The sequence below is a fragment of the Heterodontus francisci genome, chromosome 18 (assembly GCF_036365525.1).
Source record: "Heterodontus francisci isolate sHetFra1 chromosome 18, sHetFra1.hap1, whole genome shotgun sequence".
Taxonomy (NCBI): Eukaryota; Metazoa; Chordata; class Chondrichthyes; order Heterodontiformes; family Heterodontidae; genus Heterodontus; species Heterodontus francisci.
The window spans coordinates 40,101,003-40,123,516 of NC_090388.1; the positions used below are offsets into that span (position 1 = coordinate 40,101,003).

Genomic DNA, 22,514 nt, shown 5'->3' on the forward strand with positions numbered 1-22,514 from the left:
GAAACCTAGTTGGTGGATTTTATTCTGAAACTAAAATAGATCAAGTATATAATTGGCCGTATTGGTAACTGGGTAAAATATTTAAATATATGTTGTGACCCGTGGAGAAGTGGAACGAGAGAAAGCCAGTGCACCCCTCCAGCCTCGGTCGTAACAGGAAAGGGAATAGAATAACAGCAGTACAGGGAGCCTAAAAATAAATCAATGAGAGTAGCTGGGTCGATTTAATATAAGTGCAAAACTGGTGATGGGGAAAATAATGGGATTTAAGAATGGTTTGTACTCCAGAGTATGGTAACATAGTGGTTATGTTACTGGACTAGTAATCCAGAGGCCCAGGCTAATGCTCTGCAGACATGCGTTCGAATCCCACCACGGCAGATGGTGAAATTTGAATTCAATTAATAAATCTGGAATTAAAAGCCAGTCTAATGGTGACATGAAGCCATTGTCGATTGTTGTGAATAAAAACAACCCATCTGGTTCACTAACTGGTCCTTCAGGGAAGGAAATCTGCTGTCCTTACCTGATCTGGTCTTGATATGACTCCATACCCACAGCAATGTGGTTGACTCTTAAATGCCCTCTGAAAAAGCCTAGCAAGCCACTGAGTTGTATCAAACTACTACAGAGTCTAAGAAAAGGAATGAAACTGATCAGAACACCTGACATCAACCTAGGTACTGGAAGTGACTATTACAAACCCCACCCTGTCGACCCTGCAAAATTCTCCTTACCAGCATCTGGGGGTTTGTGCCAAAATTGAGAGAGCTGTCCCACAGATTAGGCAAGCAACAGCCTGATGTCAAGAACGTGCTATGCCGAATGTTACTTTTTAATCCACCAGTTGGAAACCTAAATTAAACTTTCTATTTAAAAAAAGGAGAAAAAGAACTGAAAAGGCAGCTAAAATGCCACCGCAATTTACATCAAAATACCCTACATCCCAAAGTATAGAGGTGGAGACACATGTCTGAGTAGCCCTCATCAAGAACAGTGGCTTGAGCAGTTTGAATGAGCTGACCCGGGGTATCGCCTCCATTTGCAAGACATTCAAAGCCATCTTGGAATATTAACAACAGTGGAGATGAACCTCAAAGAGTAAACACTGAAACAATAGGATTCGAGAGAGACTGGAATTCTTAAGACTGGAACTCGAATAAATTGTAGTTTATTCTTTTTACTTAGATTGGTTTTTGATTTTTAGTACAATAAACTAACATAATTCTTGTTTTAAGTCAAGAAAACCTGTCTGGTTTGTTTATGATCATAGTACCTAAAAGGGTTAAACACTCACTAAATTGTTAAGTACATCCACTGTTTAACAGCAATAAACCCTCTTGCAGTCAAACAAGGAGAGGGACAAGAGGGGAGCCTTTCGACCCCTCCTTACCTGATTGGAACACTGACTTAGGCATACTCACGGAATCATACCTTACAATGTCCCAGACACCACCATCACCATCCCTGGGTATGTCCTGTCCCATCAGCAGGACAGACCAGAGGTGGCAGCACAGTGGTATGCAGTCAAGAGGGAGTTGCCCTGGGAGTCCTCAACATTGACTCCGGACCCCATGAAGTCTTATGGCACCAGGCCAAACATGGGCAAGGAAACCTCCTGCTGATTACCACCTACTGCCACCCTCCCTGCCCCCTCAGCTGATGAATCAGTGCTTCTCCATGCTGAACACCAATTGGAAGAAGCACTGAGAGTACCAAGGGCGCAGAATGTACGCTGGCTGGGGGACTTCAGTGTCTATCACCAAGAGTGGCTCAGTAGCTCCTAAAGGACATAGCTGCTAGATTGGTTTTGCCGCAGGTGGTGAGGGAACCAACAAGAGGGAAAAGCCAACTTGACCTCGTCCTCACCACCCTACCTGTCACATGCATAAATCATGATAGTACTGGTAGGAGTGACTAGCACACAGTCCTTGTGGAGACAAAGTCCCTTCTTCACATTGAGGGTACCCACCATCGTGTTGTGTGGCACTACCACCGTGCTAAATGGGATGGATTTCAAACAGATCTAGCAGCTCACAACTGGGCATCCATGAGGCGCTGTGGGCCATCAGCAGCAGCGGAAAAGTATTCAACCACAATCTGTAACCTCCTGGCCCAGCATATCCCTCACTCTACCATTACCATCAAGCCGGGGGACCAACCCTGGTTCAATGAAGAGTGCAGGAGAGCATGCCAGGAGCAGCACCAGGCATACCTAAAAATAAGGTGTCAGCCTGGTGAAGCTACAACACAGGACTACCTGCATGCCAAATAGTGGAGGCAGCATGCGATAGACTGGGCTAAGCGATCTCACTACCAACGGATCAGATCTAAGCTCTGCAGCCCTGCCACACCCAGTCGTGAATGGTGGTGGACAATTAAAACAACTAACAGGAGGAGGAGGCTCCACAAATATTCCCATCCTCAACGATGGGGGAGCCGAGCACATCAGTGCAAAAGACAAGGCGGAAGCATTTGCATCCATTTTCAGCCAGAAGTGCCGAGTTGATGATCCATCTCAGCCTCCTCCTGAGGTCCCCAGCATCACGTATTCCAGTCGTCAGCCATTCTGGTTCATTCCATGTGATCTCGAGTAACAGCTGAAGGCACTGGATAGAACATAAGAACATAAGAAACAGGAACAGGAGTAGGCCATTCGGCCCCTCAAGCCTGCCCCGCCATTCAATAAGATCATGGCTGATCTGCGCCAGACCTCAACTCCTCTTTCCTGCCAGCTCCTCATAGTCCTCAACTCCCCGATATTTCAAAAATCTGTCTACCTCCTCTTTAAATACTTTCAGTGATCTAGCCTCCACAACTCTCTGGGGTAGAGAATTCCAGACATTCACTACCTTCTGAGAGAAGAAATTCCTTTGCATCTCAGTTTTAAATGAGTGTCCCCTTATTCTGTAACTATGTCCCCTTGTTCGAGATTCCCCCCCACTAGTGGAAACATCTTCTCAACATCTGCCCTGTCAAGCTCCCTCAGAATCTTGTACGTTTCAATAAGATCACCCTTCATTCTTCTAAACTCTAATGAATAAAGGCCAGTATATCCTTTTTTAAATACGGGGACCAAAACTGTACACAGTACTCCAGGTGCGACCTCACCAACACCCTGTACAGTTGTAACAAGACTTCACTATTTTTAAACTCCAACCCCCTAGCAATAAAGGCCAAAATTCCATTTTCCTTCTTAATTACTTGCTGCGCCTAACTTTTTGTGTTTCATGCACAAGAACACCCAGATCCCTTTGTGCTGCACTTTTTTGAAGTCTCTCTCCATTTAAATGATAGTTTGCCTTTTGAGTCTTCCTACCAAAGTGTATGATCTCACTTTCCTACATTAAACTCCATCTGCCAAGTTTTTACCATTCATTCAGCCTATCTATATCCCCTTGCAGATTCCTTATGTCCTCATCACAACATGCCCTGCCACCTATTTTTGTATCGTCAGCAAATTTGGATATATTACACTCTGCCCCCTTCTCCAAGTCATAAATATAGATAGTAAATAATTGAGGCCCTAGGACTGATCCTTGTGGCACTCCACTAATTGCGTCTTTCCAACCTGAAAAAGACCCATTAATCCCAAATCTCTGTCTTCTGTGAGTTAACCAATCCTCAATCCATGCTAATATATTACACCCAATACCATGAGCTTCTATCTTGTGAAATAATCTTTTATGTGGCACCTTATCGAATGCCTTATGGAAATCTAAATGCGCTACATCTACCCGTTCCCCTTTATCAACTCTGCATGTTATATCCTCTAAGAACTCTAACAAATTTGTCAAACATGATTTCCCTTTCACAAAACCATGTTGACTCTGATTGCGTTAAGCTTTTCTAAATGTCCTGCTATTTCTTCCTTCATAATGGACTCCAGCATTTTCCCAACGACCGATGTTAGACTGACTGGCCTATAGTTTCCTGCTTTTTGTCTCCCTCCCTTCTTGAACAGGGACGTCACATAAGCAGTTTTCCAATCCACTGGGACCCTCCTGGAATGCAGTGAGTTCTGGAATATTTTGACCAATGCCTCCATTATCTCTGCAGCCACTTCCTTTAAAACCCTTGAATGTTGGCCATCAGGTCCTGGCGACTTGTCTGCCTTTAGTCCCATTAGTTTGTCAAATACTCTGTCCCTCATGATAGAGACTGTTACAAGATCTTTCCTCCCATTAGCTCCTTGCTTGTCTGATATCTGTGGGATGTTTGTAGTGTCCTCCACCATGAAGACTGATGCAAACTATTGGTTTAAATTATCTGCCATTTCCCTGTTCCCCGTTATCAATTCTACAATCGCATCCTCCAAGGGTCCCATGCTCACTTTAGCTACTCTCTTTTCATATACCCGTAGAAGCTTTTGCTGTTTGTTTTTATATTTCTTGCCAATTTAATTTCATAATCAATTTTCTCCCTTTTTGTTAGCTTTTTAGTCATCCGCTGCCGCTTCCTCAAAAAAATTTGCAATCTTCTGGCCTCCCACTATTTCCTCCGCTTTGTATGCCTTAAGTTTTTGATTGGATACTCTCCTTGACCGTCTTTGTTAACCACGGCTGGTTCATCCTTCTCATCAGTCCTTTTTGACCATGATAAGTTTTTGCTGAGCGTTTTGAAATATCTGCTTAAATGTCTGCCACTGCTCATCATTGACTTTCCCCTTAGTCTATTTACTCTGCCCGCTTTAGACAACTCTTCATACCTCTGTACTTGCCCTTGTTTAAGTTGAGGACGCTGGTTTGAGACCCGAGTTGCTCACCCTGAAACTGAATTTGAAGTTCTACCATGCTGTGATTGCTACCCCCAAGAGGATCCTTAACTACGATATCTCTTATTAATCCTACATCATTATTTATTACTAGATCTAAAATAGCCCGTTCACTGGTAGGTTCTGCAATGTATTGCTCTAAGTAACAATCCCTTATGCACTCTACAAATTCATCTTCCATGTTACCTCTGCCAATCTGATTTGTCCAGTCAATATGCAGATTAAAATCACCCATGACAATTGTAGCGTCTTTCTTACACGCCTCCATTATTTCCCAATTTATACTTTGTCTTACTGTGAGGCAACTCTTCGGGGGCCTGCAGATGACTTCTACCCGTGATTTGATCCCCTTGCTATTCCTTATTTCTACCCAAACTGATTCCACATCACAAACTATTGCACCTATATCACTACCAGCACCGCACTGATACCTTCCTTTATTAACAAAGCTACCCCACCTCCTTTTCCTTTTTGCCTATTTTTCCAGAACGTCGAATACCCTTGAATATTGAGTTCCCAGTCTTAGTCACCTTGCAACCATGTCTCTGTAATAGCTAGCAAGTCATACTCATTAATTTCTATTTGTGCATTCAACTTATCTATCTTGTTACAGATGCTGCATGCATTCAGATAAAGAACCTTAAGCTTTGACTTTTTGCCATTATTACTCATTCTGGTTCTAATTTCTGCTGCACTCTTCTGCTTATATTTTCTGTCCCTTCCTGTCACACTCTGATTATCGTTCACCTCTTCACTACCCTGCACCTCTACTCTCTCGTTTCTTTTTGATTTTTTAAACTTCCCTTCAATTAAACCCTCCCCCCACTAATTAGTTTAAAGTCCTATCTATAGCATGGTTTTGTGAAGGGGAGGTCGTGTCTTATTAATTTGATTGAGTTTTTTGAGGAAGTGACGAAGATGATTGATGAGGGAAGGGCGGTGGATGTTGTCTATATGGACTTTAGTAAAGCCTTTGACAAGGTCCCGCATGGCAGACTGGTGCAAAAGGTGAAGTCACACGGGATCAGAGGTGAGCTGGCAAGATGGATACAGAACTGGTTCAGTCACAGAAGACAGAGGGTAACAGTGGATGGGTGTTTTTCCGAATGGAGGGATGTGACTAGTGGTGTTCCGCAGGGATCAGTGCTGGGACCTTTGCTGTTTGTAGTATATATAAATGATTTGGAGGAAAATGTAGCTGGTCTGATTAGTAAGTTTGCGGACGACACAAAGGTTGGTGGAGTTGCGGATAATGATGAGGATTGTCAGAGGATACAGCAGGATATAGATCGGTTGGAGACTTGGGCGGAGAAATGGCAGATGGAGTTTAATCCGGATAAATGTGAGGTAATGCATTTTGGAAGATCTAATGCAGGTGGGAGGTATACAGTAAATGGCAGAACCCTTGGGAGTATTGACAGACAGAGAGATCTGGGCATACAGGTCCACAGGTCACTGAAAGTGGCAACGCAGGTGGATAAGGTAGTCAAGAAGGCATACGGAATGCTTGCCTTCATCGGTCGGGGCATAGAGTATAAAAATTGGCAAGTCATGTTGCAGCTGTACAGAACTTTAGTTAGGCCACACTTAGAATATTGCGTGCAATTCTGGTCGCCACACTACCAGAAGGACGTGGAGGCTTTGGAGAGGGTACAGAGGAGGTTTACCAGGATGTTGCCTGGTCTGGAGGGCATTAGCTATTAGGAGAGGTTGGAAAAACTCGGATTGTTTTCACTGGAACGACGGAGGTGGAGGGGCGACATGATAGAGGTTTACAAAGTTATGAGCGGCATGGACAGAGTGGATAGTTTTTTAGTTTTAGTTTTAGAGATACAGCACTGATACAGGCCCTTCGGCCCACCGTGTCTGTGCCGACCATCAACCACCCATTTATACTAATCCTACACTAATCCCATATTCCTACCACATCCCCACCTGTCCCTATATATTTCCCTACCACCTACCTATACTAGGGGCAATTTATAATGGCCAATTAACCTATCAACCTGCAAGTCTTTGGCATGTGGGAGGAAACCGGAGCACCCGGAGGAAACCCACGCAGACACAGGGAGAACTTGCAAACTCCGCACAGGCAGTACCCAGAATCGAACCCGGGTCCCTGGAGCTGTGAGGCAGCGGTGCTAACCACTGCGCCACTGTGCCGCCCATAGTCAGAAGCTTTTTCCCAGGGTGGAAGAGTCAGTTACTAAGGGACATAGGTTTAAGGTGAGAGGGGCAAAGTTTAGAGGGGATCTGCGAGGCAAGTTTTTTTTACACAGAGGGTGGTGAGTGGCTGGAACTTTCTGCCAGGAGAGGTGGTGGAAGCAGGTACGATAGCGACGTTTAAGAGACATCTTGACAAATATATAAATAGGACGGGAATAGAGGGATATGGGCCCCGGGAGTGCAGAAGGTGTTAGTTTAGGCAGGCATCAAGATCGGCGCAGGCTTGGAGGGCCGAATGGCCTGTTCCTGTGCTGTACTGTTCTTTGTTCTTTGTTTGTATAGCCCTAGTTATACAATTTGCCAGGACACTGGTCCCAGCATGGTTCAAATGGAGCCCATCCCAACAGAACAGCTCTCTCCTTTCCCAGTACTGGTGCCAGTATCCCATGAATCGGAACCCATTTCTCCCACACCAATCTTTGAGCCGCGCGTTTACCTCTCTAATCATATTTACCCTATGCCAATTTACACGTGGCTCAGGTAGTAATCCAGAGATTATTACCTTTGTGGTTCTGCTTTTTAATTTAGCCCCGAGTTGCTCATAGTCCCTCAGCAGAATCTGTTTCCCAGACCTACCTATGTCGTTGGTACCTACTTGGACCACGACAACTGGATCCTTCCCCTCCCACTCCAAGTTCCTCTCCAGCCAGAAGAGATGTCCTTAACCTTGGCACCAGGTAGGCAACACAGCCGTCGGGACTCCCTGTCCTGGCTGCAGAGAACAGTATCTATTCCCCTAACTATGCTATCCCCTATTACTACTACATTTCTCTTTTCTCCCCTCATTTGAATGGCGGTCTGAACCGCAGTGCTGTGGTTAGTTTGCTCATCCTCCCTGCAGCCTGTGCCCTCATCCACACTGGGAGCAAGAACCTTGTACCTTGTTGGATAAGGGCCAAGGCTCCCCCAAAGCTAAATTCTGGATCCCCATACATGCCTCACTCGCAGTCACACCCTCCTGTCCCTGACCACAGTCCAAATTTGATGTAATTAATCTAAGAGGTTTGACTGTCTCCTGAAACACAGTGTCCAGGTAACTCTTCCCCCTCCCTGATGTGTCGCAGTGTCCGCATCTTGGACTCCAGCTCATCAACTCTGAGCCGAAGGTCCTCGAGCAGCCAACACTTGCTGCAGATGTGGCCACCGTGGATTGCACTGGCGTCCACCAGCTCCCACATACTAGAGCTGCAACGCATCACCTGCCCAGCCATCTCTATTCTATTTAATTAATTAATTTGCTTGTTAAATATTTTAAAAGTGGATTTCTTAACTACTGTTCAGCTTTAATAACGTCTCTTGATTTAAACCACTTGGCCAAAAAGAGACACGGAAGAGATATTCACCAATCACCTACCTCTTTTCCTGTGACATCACCCTTGGGCTCTGATAGGTAGAAGGGGCTCTCTGCCGCCGGTTTTAATCTCCCACCACTGCTGTCCTTCTCAGTCCATAGACAGTTACTTGCCAATCAGCTTCTTCCCCTGTACCGTGGAGGCTGAAAAAGCAAAAAAGATAAAGAAAGAGACTAAAGAGCACCTCCTTCCCTAAGTCAGGATACTGCGAAGGCTATGAGTCCTGACAACAGTCTGGCAATAGTACTGAAGACTTTTGCTCCAGAATTAGCCGCGACCCTAGCCAAGCTGTTCCACTACAGCTGCAGCACTGGCATCTATCTGGCAATGTGAAAAATTGCCCAGGAATGTCCTGTCCACAAAAAGCAGTACAAATCCAACCCGGCTAGTTATTGCCCTTTCGGTCTACTCTCGATCATCAGCAAAGTGATGGAAGGGGTCGTCGACAGTGCTATCAAGTGGCACTCGCTCAGCAGTAACCTGCTCAGTGACGCTCAGTTTGGGTTTCGCCAGGGCCACTCAGATTCTGACCTCATTACAGCTTTGGTCCAAACGTGGACGAAAGAGCTCAACTGCAGAGGTAAACTGAGAGTGACTGCCCTTGATATCAAGGCAGCATTTGACCGAGTATGGCATCAAGTAACCCTAACAAAACTGGAGTCAATGGGAATTGGGGCTCCGTTGGTTGGAATCATGCCGAGCACAAAGTCAGATAGTTGTGGTTGTTGGAGATGAATCATCTCAGTCCCAGAACATCACTGCAGGAGTTCCTCAGGGTAGTGTCCTAGGCCCAACTGGCTTCAGCTGCTTCATCAATGACCTTCCCTCCATCATAGGGTCAGAGGTGGGGATGTTCACTGATGATTGCACAATTTTCACCATTCGCGACTCCTCAGATGCTGAAGCAGCCCGTGTCCATATGCAGGAAGACCTGGACAACATCCACGCTTGGGCTGGTAAGTGGCAAGTAACATTTGTGCCACACAAGTGCCAGGCAACGACCATCTCAATTTTGAGAGAATCTAACCATCTCCCCTTGATGTTTATGACATCATCATCGCTGAATCCCCCACTATTAACATCCTAGAGGGGTTTACCATTGACCAGAAACTGAACTGGAACAGCCACATAAATACTGTGGCTACAAGAGCAGGTCAGAGGCTGGGAATTCTGCTGCGTGTAACTCACCTCCTATCTCCCCAAAGCCTGTCCACCATCTACAAGGCACAAGTCAGGTGTGTGATGGAGTTCTCTCCACTTGCCTGGATTGGTGCAGCTCGAACGACACTCGAAGCTCAATGCCATCCAGGGCAAAGCAGCCCACTTGATTGGCACCCCATCCACCACCTTCAACATTCACTCCCTTCACCACCAATGCACAGTGGCAGCAGTCGGTACCATCTACAAGATGCACCACAGCAACTTGTCGAGGCTCCTTCGACAGCACCTTCCAAACCCACGACCTCTACCACCGAGAAGAACAGGGGCAGCAGATGCATGAGAACACCACCACCTACAAGTTCCCCTCTAAGCCACACACCATCCTGACTTGGAACTTTTTTGCCGTTCCTTCACTGTCGCTGGGTCAAATTCCTGGAACTCCCTTCCTAACTGCACTGTTGGTGTATCTGCACCCCAAGGATTACAGAGGTTCAAGAAGGCAGCTCACCACCACCTTCTCAAGGGCAGTTAGGAATGGGCAGTAAATGCTGGCCGAACCAGTGAAGCTTGCATCCCATGAACGAATTCAAAAATTAGTAATCCAGAGGCCCAGCCTAATCATCCGGAGACTTGACTTCAAATCCCATCATGGCAGCTGGAGAATTTAAATTCAATCAATTAAATAAAATCTAGAATAAAATGCCAGTATGAGTAATGGTTGCCATGAAAACTACTGGATTGTTGTAAAAACCCATCTGCTTCTCTGATGTCCTTTAGGGAAGGAAATCTGTCATCCTTACCTCGTCTGGTCTTTATGTGACTCCAGAACCTAGCAATGTGGTTGACTCTTAACTGCCCTCTGAAATGGCCGAGTAAGCCACTCAGTAGTATTCAAGAAGGTGGCTCACCATCACCTTTTCGAAGGTCATTAGGGATGGGCAATAAATGCTGGCCATGCCAGTGACACCCACATCCCGTGAATGAATAAGAAAAGATGGGTGAAGTAATTGCATAATTTTCCAAAGCTTTCTACTTCAAGCACAATTCCTGAATCTAGCGTCAGCCAGCCTGTTAACTGGAATTGCACAACAAGATGTAACAAAACTAATTTAAAGAGGTTATGCACAGAAATCAATGTGATTAATAGCTACAACTCTAAATGAAAAGCTAATCCAAACTTTATCTGACTTGAGGAAAAGCTTTATAGTTTTAAACTATCAATCACTTTCCACAATATCTTGCAAAGAAATTTGGTTATATAGGTTGCACCACACGAGTGGCAGAGAATGCTAAATCTGCTTACTAAATTAAAAATGAGTGCAAATTATGTTGTATGATAAGAAAAAGCAATTATACACCCTAGAATGTGCTTCTGGCATAATGGTGACAGCATGACAGCATTCTAAAAATAACTAGCTTTTCTCCATTCAGTCAGTGTATGGTTTAGCTAAACATTTGATGGTTTTGTTCTGTCTGTGTTTTTGTTGTGCAAGTTAGAATACCCAAACTAAGCAAATTGGCTAATGACAGTGTTTTGATTTGAAAGGGATCATAGAACACAGCTATTGTTGTAAAGTCTTTTATTTTTGCATGTGTTTTTTTTTCATTTTTCCTGAAAACCTCTTGCATGTCTACCATTCCCTTCAAAGCAGTTGAATCCAGGCATTCATAGACATTTCCCTAATGTCACCCTGTAACAACTAGATATGCTTGCCTTGGCCTCAGATTTTTCTCTTCCTCCCCATGTCGAAGTAGCACCTTCCAGTTGAGCACTTTCTATAGATGGCCCAGCTGAAATCAGAAGACCGTCCTCTGTAGAATCCTGAATGAGACCTTGTTTCATATCATTTCATGGTAGAAATGTTTTGTGATATTGGTGCACCAAATGAATTGTACAACCTTAAACAAAAAAATCCCTTATATGCTGAGACAAATAGGTTAATGTATTTAATGATTTAATGTGCAGTGGAACTTTTTAGGAATACGGAGTATTTGAAGATGTGGCACAGCATATGGGCATACAGGTAGCTTCTGCAATCTCTTCCATAGTATAACCTTTGGGCTTTTTAAAAAAAAAAATGTAAAGGTTACCATGAGCAGCTGTTAGCGAAAAACAGTAAGTATAAAGGGAATTATGCCTTACTGTAACGTAATGGTTGCACTCTTGACATTTTGAAAATAATATCCTTAGGGAAACATTAACTAAAGATGCTCCCTGCTCATAGTATTAGCAGCCCAGATGTACTTGGAATATAAAAATCCTAGAGCACATGAAAGATGAGATAACCAAAGTCATGCTTAAAAATTATTAATTTAACAACATTGTGGTTGATTCAAATTGCAATTATATTTTTCTTAAAGTCTGTCTTGAATCTTTTTGAAAAATGAATTGCAACATAGTCACTTATTACTGTAATTTATTCCATGTATTGTCAGAGACTGAAGACGGGTAGCCTATTGTTTATTGTATGTGGAAACAAATGTGTTTCCTTGAGACTTTATTTAAAATTACATTTATCATTTCTTATAGCCTTAGCAGTAAACATTATGTGTAAGCAGTTACAGTTCATCACTAGAATTCCAATATAAACGTATTCCTCATAATCTGTTTTCGAAAGAAGCATACATAGTGAAAGATTACAAATGTCTATTCATTGTAGTTGGTTTGCAAAAACAACATAAACTTGAATCTGGAGTAAATAGAACTAACATAGCGTATTGGCAGACTGCCAGGATAATGAAAAGGTAACTGCTGCATCAACAGATCACTTCATTTGAAATTTTATATCTTTTGTTCCCTAGGTAATGGGGGTGACTTAATTGATTTAGCAGGGAGTAAGAGATTTCAGTCAACCCTTTCTGTAGCTTAAGCTTCAGTTTCAGTTAATTCCAGAGCTAACCATCATTTGAAGTAATTTGCCTCAATTAATACGTTGTATCTGACAAAACAAAAATGGTTACAATGTAATCCTCTTATTGTATTCTACCAAGCCCAGGCACAAACAATGTCTTTAAGCCATAGGCCATGCAGAGAAATAAATGGAATTTCCCCATTTATCTTTGGGTAGAAACATAACTTTGTTGATTCTTTCAATCCTGACTGTACAAATTGTTAAAGAAAGCTCAAGATCCTTATAGGTTACAAGTCAGGCACAAAGTCCTAAATGATTCATTTTGCATGACAAGTGTTATTGTGAGCAAGACCCCCGAAATGATAGTGTTCTTACAAAGCGCCAGATGCCAACTTGTTTATTACCCCACTACCTGTCTCAAGACTGTATTGGTTGTCTCATTTCACAATATGTGATTTTCAAAAGACCTTCGATAAGATGCCCATAATAGACTAATGAATAAGGTCAGAGAACGTGGAGTCAGGGGACAAGTGACCGAATTGCTAGCTGACTTCAAGACAGAAAGCAGTGAGTGGGAGTAAAGGGTAGTTATTCAGAGTGGCAGAAGGTGGGAAGTGGTGTTCCCAAGGATCAGTGCTGGGACCACTGCTGTTCACAATTTACATTAACGATTTGAACTTTGGAATCAAAAAGACAATTTCTAAATTTGTGGATGACACCAAATTAGGGGAGATAGTCAATACTGACCTGGACTGCAACAAATTACAGGATGAGATTAATAAACTTGCAGAATGGGCAAATAAAATTCAACACAGATAAATGTGAACTAGTACATTTTGGTAGGAAGAATAGGGAGGTCACATTATTTGAAAGGTATGCGTCTAGGTGGGGTAGAGGAATAAAGTGATGTCAGAGTACAAATATACCAATCACTAAAAGTTGCGCCAGAGGTTAGCATGGCCATAAAAGAAGCAAACTAAGCATTAGGCTTTATTTCTAGACAGATAGAATTGAACAGTAGGGAAGTTATGCTAAACCTGTATTGAAACTTGGTTGGACCACACTTAAGAGTACTGCATGCAGTTTTGGGCGGCATATTATGAAAAGGATATTGAGGCACTGGAGAAGGTGTCGAGAAGATTTACAAGGATGATACCAGAAATGCATGGGAAAACATCAGGAAAGGATGAACAGGCTGAGTTTTTCTTCTCCCGAAAAAAGGCTTGGGGTGATCCAATAGAGTTCTTTAAAATTATGAAAGGTTTTGATGGAGTGGATACAGAGAGAATGTTTCCACATGTGGGAAGAGGCCATCAATATAAAATAGTCACCAAGAAATCCAATAGGGAATTCAGAAAAAACTTCTTTACCCAAAGAATGGTGAGAATATGTAACTTGCTACCACAGGGAATGATTGCAGCAAATAGGAGATACATTTAAATGGAAGCTAGACAAGCATATGAGGAAGAAGGGAGTAGAGGGTTACGATAATAGATTTAGCTGAGGAAAGATGGGAGGAGGCTCAAGTGGAGCATAAAAACTGGCCTGGACTGGTTGGATCAAATGGCCTGTTTCTCTGCCGTATTATCCGATGTAAAATAAGTCAACAGACATGAATCAAACATCCTGCAACCTACGTCCTGCACTTCAGCAGAAGCTAAACAGCACAGTCAGTTAAATTGTATCTTGACACATTAAACCCGAAGGCATCCTGGGAAAGAACAACTTTTACAATTTTATTATTTCTAGCCACAGTTCAAATCCACAAGGCATTCATAAGTAAAAAGAGAGCAAATTCCTTAAATCCTAATCCTATGTTTATATGTATATATCTATGACTAGGATAGGGTATCTTACAGCACTGTAGCACCCCATTGTGTCACAAATGCTGTCCCAAGACCTGATACTTTTAGGCACAGCTATTCATGGTGGTGCTTGCGCCATCTGTCATGCTGACATGTTGAAACTTGGATAGCAGTGGTCAGTTCCAGTAAGATGCAGCTTGTGTACTTGTGCCACTGTTGTAGCTCTTTACCTTTTAAGTTGAAAGTCGGCAGCATGAGTACACTAACAAAATCCTTGATTCACACAGCAGTGACTCTTTCTCTCAAGTGTAAAAACACTGATGCTGCGATTGATCTGTCAGAAATCTGTATTCCTGTGAGTTGCTTTAGACAAGGATTAACAATTATTGATATATACTGGGCTGTGACTAGCTTTCCCACCTGACTGAAAGAGGGAGCACATTAGTGACATCCTCAAAGGAAGAAAAATAAAATATTGGAAATATATTTTATCCCTCTGTGTCTAAGATTTACTAATGCTATGTGACCATTCTGTTTTTCAATAGGGCTCATTAAGAAGTAAACTGAATTTGGCAGTTTCTATAGGAATTGTTAATCTTGCGTGTCCATCTCCACTCAGAGCTCTGTATTGACAGTATAGAATGCAGCCGCAGTATAAATTACAACTGCTGGAGAATTGGGGTTTGAGGCGTCATTGTCTACAATAGTGGCATTGCTGCTGGCCCAGCAACATACTGTCCTAGTAACAGAAATATGTTTGAATAGGAGAAGAATATTGATCCAGTTAATCTACTTTTCCAAACTGGTTTTCTTACTGTGGTTCTGAAACCAATGACCCTTGATCCCCTTTGCTAATTGGCATTCATCCAGTCCTTTCTTAAAATTTACCGTGAGGAAACATTGTTTACAGACTTCATTCTCTGGAGAAGAAGAGGATGAGGCTGATTTGATAGATCTCTTTTTAAGATGTGTACAGAATTTAGATCCAAGTACTTTCTTGAGCACAGAAAAGGAGATACAGAACTATTAGTTCCACAGTCATGATAAGGAAACAATAGGCCAAATGGCTCCCTTCTGTACCATCATGACTGTATGATTCTATGAATTAATAAGTGGTTTGGAAGAATAAACTATTTGGACTAATAACCTTTTCCTTTCCATTTCACCACCCTGCTCATAAATCATTCCAAAATTCTCCCACCTTCTTAATAAACAATTGTTGCCTAGATTTCATACATTCTGTTTTACACCCCTAACTTTAGTGTGTCCTCAAAATGGAATGCAATACCATTGAATGGGAACATTCCATAGCTGCTTTGGATTTAGTGCCAAGTACTGCACTTCAGGGGTTGATACTGGAGGTTTTGATGAGGCATCCCATAAGGGCAGGTTGTAGATAGCTAAGGAGATAATTCAAAAGGGATAATGTTGAAGCTGTATGTGGCCTGTGCCCAGCAAAAGTAGTTGACTGATTCTAAATTCTTCATGCATGTTAAATCTTAAAGACATCTGTCAAGTCCTCCTGTCATCTGAAGAGTAAAGTTCCAGGGTGGACAATCCATCTTCCTTCTAATGTAGCCCACTAACTTCAGTAAGCAGCCTCAGAGCATTCCTCTAGGCTCCTTCCAGTAACAATACATATTTCCTCTAATACAGAGGTTAAAACTGAACATGGCTCTCACCAAGGCCAGATACAATGTCAACATTATCTCTTTAGACTTACCTTCTTAGCCATGTATTTTATTTGTTTTTTCACTATCCATGGACATTCAACTGACAGCTTTAACTAACTATTGACTAAAGCTCCCAGATCTCTTTCCTGCTCTGTTACCTCAAAACATTGACATTTAATATGGACTCCAACTTTTCCTTCCTCTACCATGAGTGCAAATATTCAGGTTAACCTCCAGTGACTTCTCTGCCCATTGAAATAGTCTGTCCAGATTATTTTGGATTATTTTGGTTTGCTTGATTGAGCACTATCCAATTTGATGTCGGCACAAACTGAGATATCTTGGATAATATTCTAGCTACCAAGTCATTTATAAAAGTTTATAAACCAAAACGGCCCCAAATGGACTCACTGGCTGCCAGTTTATACTCTAACCTTCCATACATCACCTTTTTTCTGTTGGGTCTAAACTAATGCTTTTCCATCTACCCGATGGGCATACACCTTGTGAGTCAATCTGTTATGTGAGGTGGATCAGATGCCTTTCTGAAATCCAGCTAGGTAACATTCACTGCTTCACTATTATCCACTGGATTTTGTAACCTCCTTAAACAGCTCCAGTATATTAATCGGACATAACCTGTCCCTTAGTTGTGCCATATCAAAACCTCTAGTGTCACCCTTTGAAGTGTGGTACCTGACTCATGTTGCCAGATCAGAAGAAGCTTTGGAATGTTATCGTTCAATGGTATTGCACACCATTTTGAGTGCAGTAAGTGTGTGCTTTAAGCATAATAGTAAATGTTAGTTTCTCAACTAAATTGGTGCATGCAAGGATCCCTGAGAAGTCTAGCATTTTTTCTTTTTGGGGGTGTTGGGGGGAGAAATGTGCTTTATTGAAAGTATAATTTTTTTTTCTTTTTGAAATGTCTAAGTATTTCACTCTGGTTTTAGTCCCAAGTGTCAGAGAAATCTCAATCTTTGGGCTGAGTTTTCTTAAGGAAGAAATAGGCTTTGAACTCCTGCATACACAGAATGTGCTGCTGCAAAGCTTGAGAAATTTAAGACCTTTTCTCAATGAATATGAGTAAAGTATTGGTACATCATTACAAATCAATAGTCAACTTGCTATGTATATATTTGTTCGCTGTTGACAAATTCTATTATTTGTGTGGTCATGGTAAAGGCAGTATGGGTTCATACAGCTGTTCTGTGTATATGTGCACACAAAATATCTAACAGGATTTGACCAAACTATCAGCACAGAATTGTTGTATCATCCAAAAACTTAACTACATCTGAAATATTTTAGAAATCTATTAATGTATGTCAGAAGTAGAACTTAAAGCAACCTTAAGTTTGAAGCAATTGTAAATCATATTGTCAGGTGAAACAGGACTATGGACATTTGTAACAGTAAATGAAACTAAAGCAACCTCTTAACCAGAGAATTGCACCTTCCATTTGGATTGCTAATTGCATGTCAAATGTTCTGAATAGCATTGAGATACCATATCCAAATAAGTTGTAACAGGCTTAGTTGAACCTACTGTTTCTGAGCACTATTCTTCTGATTATTTTTGATCAGGAGGAGAAACCTTGAGGCTGGAGACAATTGTGGAGTGGTGGAAAGAGAAGAATGCTGACTTCTGCTCCCGTCTGATAATTGTTTTGGACTCTGAGAATGCTCTTCCGTGGGTTAAAGATGTAAGAAGAATCAGTGAAACTTTTGTTGCTGTACAAGGTGCAGAACTGGCCAAAGAAGTTAATATTGAGGAAGCAGACCTTCCACAGTTAGGTGACTTTACTAAAGACTGGGTAGAATATAACTGCAACATTGACAACAACATTAGCTGGTCAGATAAAGGAAGAACAGTGATGGCTGTTTATGGTATATCTAAATCCTGGAGTGATTACACTCTTCATTTACCAACAGGAAGTGATGTTGCCAAGCATTGGATGATTTACTTCCCTCGTATCACTTATCCTCTGATTCACTTGGCAGACTGGTGTGGTGGGCTGAACCTTTTTTGGATGTGTAATGTTTGTTTTAGATGTTTCAAAAGGTTGAAGATGCAGTGGTTCCCACCCACAGTCCTGGACACAGGGCAAGGGTTTAAACTTGTGAAATCATGACAATGTTGTCTCATGTCGAATACTTAGAACTTTGTATTGCACTTACAGGCATCCTTCCAAAGATTTTGGTGTAAAGGTTTGTATAAAAGTTAAAGGGCTACAGGTGCTGAAAAGTTATTGATTTATCCCAAGCTTGCATTTCTTAAACTCAACAGATTTCAGGGTTCGTCAGGACTTAATACCATTTTTAATTTGTATATATGTGCTATTACATACTGCAATGTTTCTAATACTATATAAAGTGAATACAAGGAATTACTGCATTAAGATGGCAACCGTTGCAGTTATTTATAGTGCACTGAGTTCAAAGCCACGAGCACAAGTAATGTTTTGACAGCAATTAAAATGGAAAATAATAAATATTGTTCTAAGATATCATCATTACCCATTAGAGCAGGAAAGAGGACATATGGCTACCAAATGTTGAACGTGCCAAACCATAAAGTAAATTCTTCAGATAATATACTTTATCAAAAAATGTATTTGTTATTTACATCTCTAACTTAAAACCATTGTTCAAAAGCTTAAATTGCAGAATATTCCTTAAATTTGATTGTCCAATTTTATATTCTTTCTCTCAATTGACTTGCTTCTTTGGATAGTTTCACCAGATGTAAAAATAACCTGAAGAGTGCAGTAGTGTTGATACAAGACCAAGAGAAACTATAACATGTCATCCACCTTAATTGCAGTGAAAATGACTTTTGCATGTCGTTCATCTGTTGGAAAGTTTTCTGATATTTTATAAATTTTGCTACTTTAAAGCTAATGTACAATGCTCATCTTTGGCATTGGCCTTTTGTTCAAGATCATGGTGGTCTTTTTGCCTAATGATGCCATCCAACAAAGCAATTCATTCAATAGTTGAGAGCTGAGTAAAACTGTGAATATTCAGTTTAAAGCCTTTTGTGCTATACTTAGGTTTTTAACTAAGATATAACAAATCCCATTAGTTGTCAGAATGTAATTATTTGCTGCAACCACAATGTGGAGATTTCCTTAATTCATATGCAATACCATATTATTGTTACTGCGATCAATATCAAAACCTTATGTTGTGCGTGACTATGGATTGTGTATGAAATGAAGAGGCATTCTTTTAAAGCCACCTACTGTCTGTTTCATTATCAACTGTATCTCAAAATAAATGTTATTTCTAGCCATTTTCTAAAATCTTTCTAATTGAGCTTACTTGCATGCAATTACTTATGTTCATTTATAAACCAAAGCAGGATGCACCTTTGGCTTAAATGTATTATTCTTTTGTGATGAATTACTTTGATTTTATCTTCTGTTATATTATTTTGCCACATTTTGATTTCTGGCATGTGCATTATTTTACTATCTGAGAATTTATTTTTCATTTTTCATTGTTCTATAGCTCCCTATAAAATCAACCAATAAACACCATGTTTGCTTCTTCTGTTTGCTATAAACATCAAATCACTTTAGACATTTTATTTATGGATCTTCCACATCTCCCTGAGCTACAGTCCCTTACAATCTTGCTATAAAGTGCTACTTCGGAGCTAGTTATATAGCACCTGAGTTTGCAGTGTCAAAGGGGTTAGATCTAGTGGTAGGGAGTGACAAATGAGATATTGGCAGTGAAGCTGTGATTTTGATTACATCATATTCTAAATGACTAGAATAGTTTTTTTCATTCCTAATGTTCATTCTCATCTTTGTGGGTAACTGAATTTATCAATTTTTGTCTGATTATGTACATGTGAAGCACCTTGGGACATCATAAAGGTACTCTATAAATGCAAGTTGTTAATTATTTTTCTCCTCATCCTTCCTTTCCTGAGGTTCATGCTGTGATTGCCAGTGTACGTTTAAACTGCAAGGCTTATAAGAGCATAATCATATTCTCACTCAGTCTATGGTGGGTGCTGTAACTGATTCTCACCCCAGTCCCTCCAAAGCCCTCAAGTACAAAGGGAAATTGTATCGCCTCCTCACTCCTGCATGGAGTTTTGTGTGTTGGTAAAAGTCACTCTTAAGGTCTCCATGTATTAGATATATGAGGGCAAAGGAAGCAATCTGTAGGCATTTTGCCCATGTGACAGTGACTTTAGTTAATAATTCAATAATTTCTCCAAATATCTTTCTCTTCATAAAAGGAAGTGTTTAACTTTCGCAGCATAGCTGAGATTGATAACTCAACATTTAGAAGATCTTGAGCCTGAACCACAATTCTCCACTCTTTGGTATAAATTAAGGCAGACAAATCTGAATGTTGAGTAAGAGGAAGAAAGAAAGATTTGTTAGGGTAAGGACCCAAAGTAAAAGCAAAATACCGCAGATAATGGAAATCTGGAATAAAAACAGAAAGTGCTGGAAATACTCAGCAAGTCAGGCAGCATCTGTGCAGAGAGAAGCAGAGTTAATATTTCAAGCCTGTGACCTTTCATCAGAACCCAGAACTCTGCTTCTCTGTCCACAGATGCTGCCTGACCTGTTGAGTATTTCCAGGGACCCAAAGTGATGGTTGAAGAAAAGGATTCTGAAAGCACAGAGGGAGGCTGATGGGGCAGAAAGGCAAAGACTTTCAGAGGGCAGGTATATTGTGACTAAACAAGTAGCTGCCCATAAATAAAAACAGAAAATGCTGGAAATAGCTGGCAGCATCTGTGTAGAGAGAAACAGTGTTAACGCTTCAGGTCGATGGCCTTTCATCAGAATTCTGAGTATTTCCAGCATTTTCTGTTTTTATTTTTCAGTATCCACTGAAGTAACTGCTCCTTGTTGAGCAGAGGGCAAGAGCAGCCCAATGTTGAAACTTGCAAAGTCAGTAAGTTAGGGTAAGGCAAAGCCTTAGAATGAATTGAAAACAAGTATGAGAAGCCACTGGGACATGGGGAGACAGTGGATGTTGAAGAATACTGGAGTGACAGCAGTACAGGAGTTAGTGCAGATGAGGATGCAGACTTGAGAGATGTGTACAAGTTAAGGTGGGGGGGGGGGGTGCGGGGGCTTGCTAGGACAGCATTGGAGAACATAAGCTTTGAGGTGCTGATGGAATTGACAAGAGTTTTAGAGGTGGAGAGACGGGAAAACGTGGGTTCTGTTACAGAAGTGGGAAAAAAAATCAAAGACCAGAGGCACGTAGGTGCTGAAGGGAGATGAAAACAAACTCGAGAGTATTTTGATTCATCCTGGTTTTGATGTCAGAGAAGCAGTTGAAAAATAGCAACACCCTTTGGTTCAATGGAGGAGGCAGGTACAATTAAGATGGCTATAGACAGAGCTAAGCAATCCTACAACCAACAGATCAGATCAAATCTCTGCAGTCCTGCCATATTCAGTCATGAATGCTGGTGGACTATTGAACAACTAACCAGAGGAGAAGACTTCACAAACATCCCCATGCTCAATGATGGGGGGAGCCCGGCACATCAGTGCAAAAGGTTGAAGCATTTGTGACCATCATCAGCCAGAACAGCCAAGTCAGTGATGATCTCAGCCTCCACGTGAGGTCCGCAGCATCACAGATGCCAGTCTTCAGTCAATTCAATTCACTCCGCATGGTCAAGAAATAGCTGAACGTACTGGATACAGCAAAGGCTATGTGCCCCAACAGCCTCCTGCCTATAGTACTGAAGACCTGTGCTCCATAACTAGCTGCGCCCCCTAGCCAATCTGTTCCAGTGCAGCTACAATGCTGGCATCTACCTGACAATATGGAAAATTGCCCAGGTGTGCCCTGTCCACAAAAAGCAGGACAAATCCAATCCAGCCAATTACTGCCAGATCAGTTTACTCTCAATCATCAGCAAAGTGATGGAAGGTGCCATCAACAGTGCTATCAAGTGGCACTTAATCAGCAATAACCAGTTACTAATACTCACTTGGGTCCACCAGAGTGACTCAGCTCCAGAACTCATCACAGCTTTGGTTCAAATATGGACAAAAGAGCTGAATTCCAGAGTGAGTGACTACCCTTCACATCAAGGCAGCATTTGACCAAGATTTTTTTTATTCGTTCGGGGCATGTGGGCGTCACTGGCTAGGCCAGCATTTATTGCCCATTCTAATTGCCCTTGAGAGGTGGTGGTGAGCTGACGCCTTGAAACGCAGCAGTCCTTGTGGCATCAAGGAGCCCTAACAAAATTGAAGTCAATGGGAATCGGGGGAAAACGCTCCACTAGTTGGAGTCATTCCTCTTACACAGGCAGATGGTTGTGGTTGCTGGAGGCCAATCATCCCAGCCCCAGAACATTGCTGCAGGAGTTCCTCAGGGTAGTGTCCTAGGCCCAACCATCTTTAGCTGCTTCATCAATGACCTTTCCTCCATTCTAAGGTCAGAAGTTGGGATGTTTGCTGATGATTGCACAGTGTTCAGTACTATTTACAACTTCTTAGATACTGAAGCAGTTCAGGCCTGCATGCAGCAAGACCTGGAACAACATTCAGGCTTGAGCTGATAAGTGGCAAGTAAGAGTTGTGTCACACAAGGGGAGAGGTGGCGTACTGGTATTGTCACTCGATTAGTAACCCAGAGAACCAGGTATTGTTCTGGGGACATGGGTT

At 41.8% G+C, this 22,514-nt stretch overlaps 1 protein-coding gene across 5 annotated transcripts in view; it reads left to right on the forward strand.

Annotated features, from left to right (window-relative positions):
* The window catches only part of tmem168b (transmembrane protein 168b), a 59,137-nt gene extending 38,206 nt beyond the window's left edge, over nucleotides 1-20,931 (forward strand). For all 5 annotated transcript variants that reach the window (XM_068050572.1, XM_068050573.1, XM_068050575.1 and 2 more), the window contains one exon: nucleotides 17,431-20,931. In XM_068050572.1, the coding sequence (XP_067906673.1) occupies nucleotides 17,431-17,978 (548 nt within the window). In that variant the 3' untranslated portion in view covers nucleotides 17,979-20,931. The remainder of the gene's footprint in view (nucleotides 1-17,430) is intronic.
* Nucleotides 20,932-22,514: the final 1,583 nt, after the last annotated feature.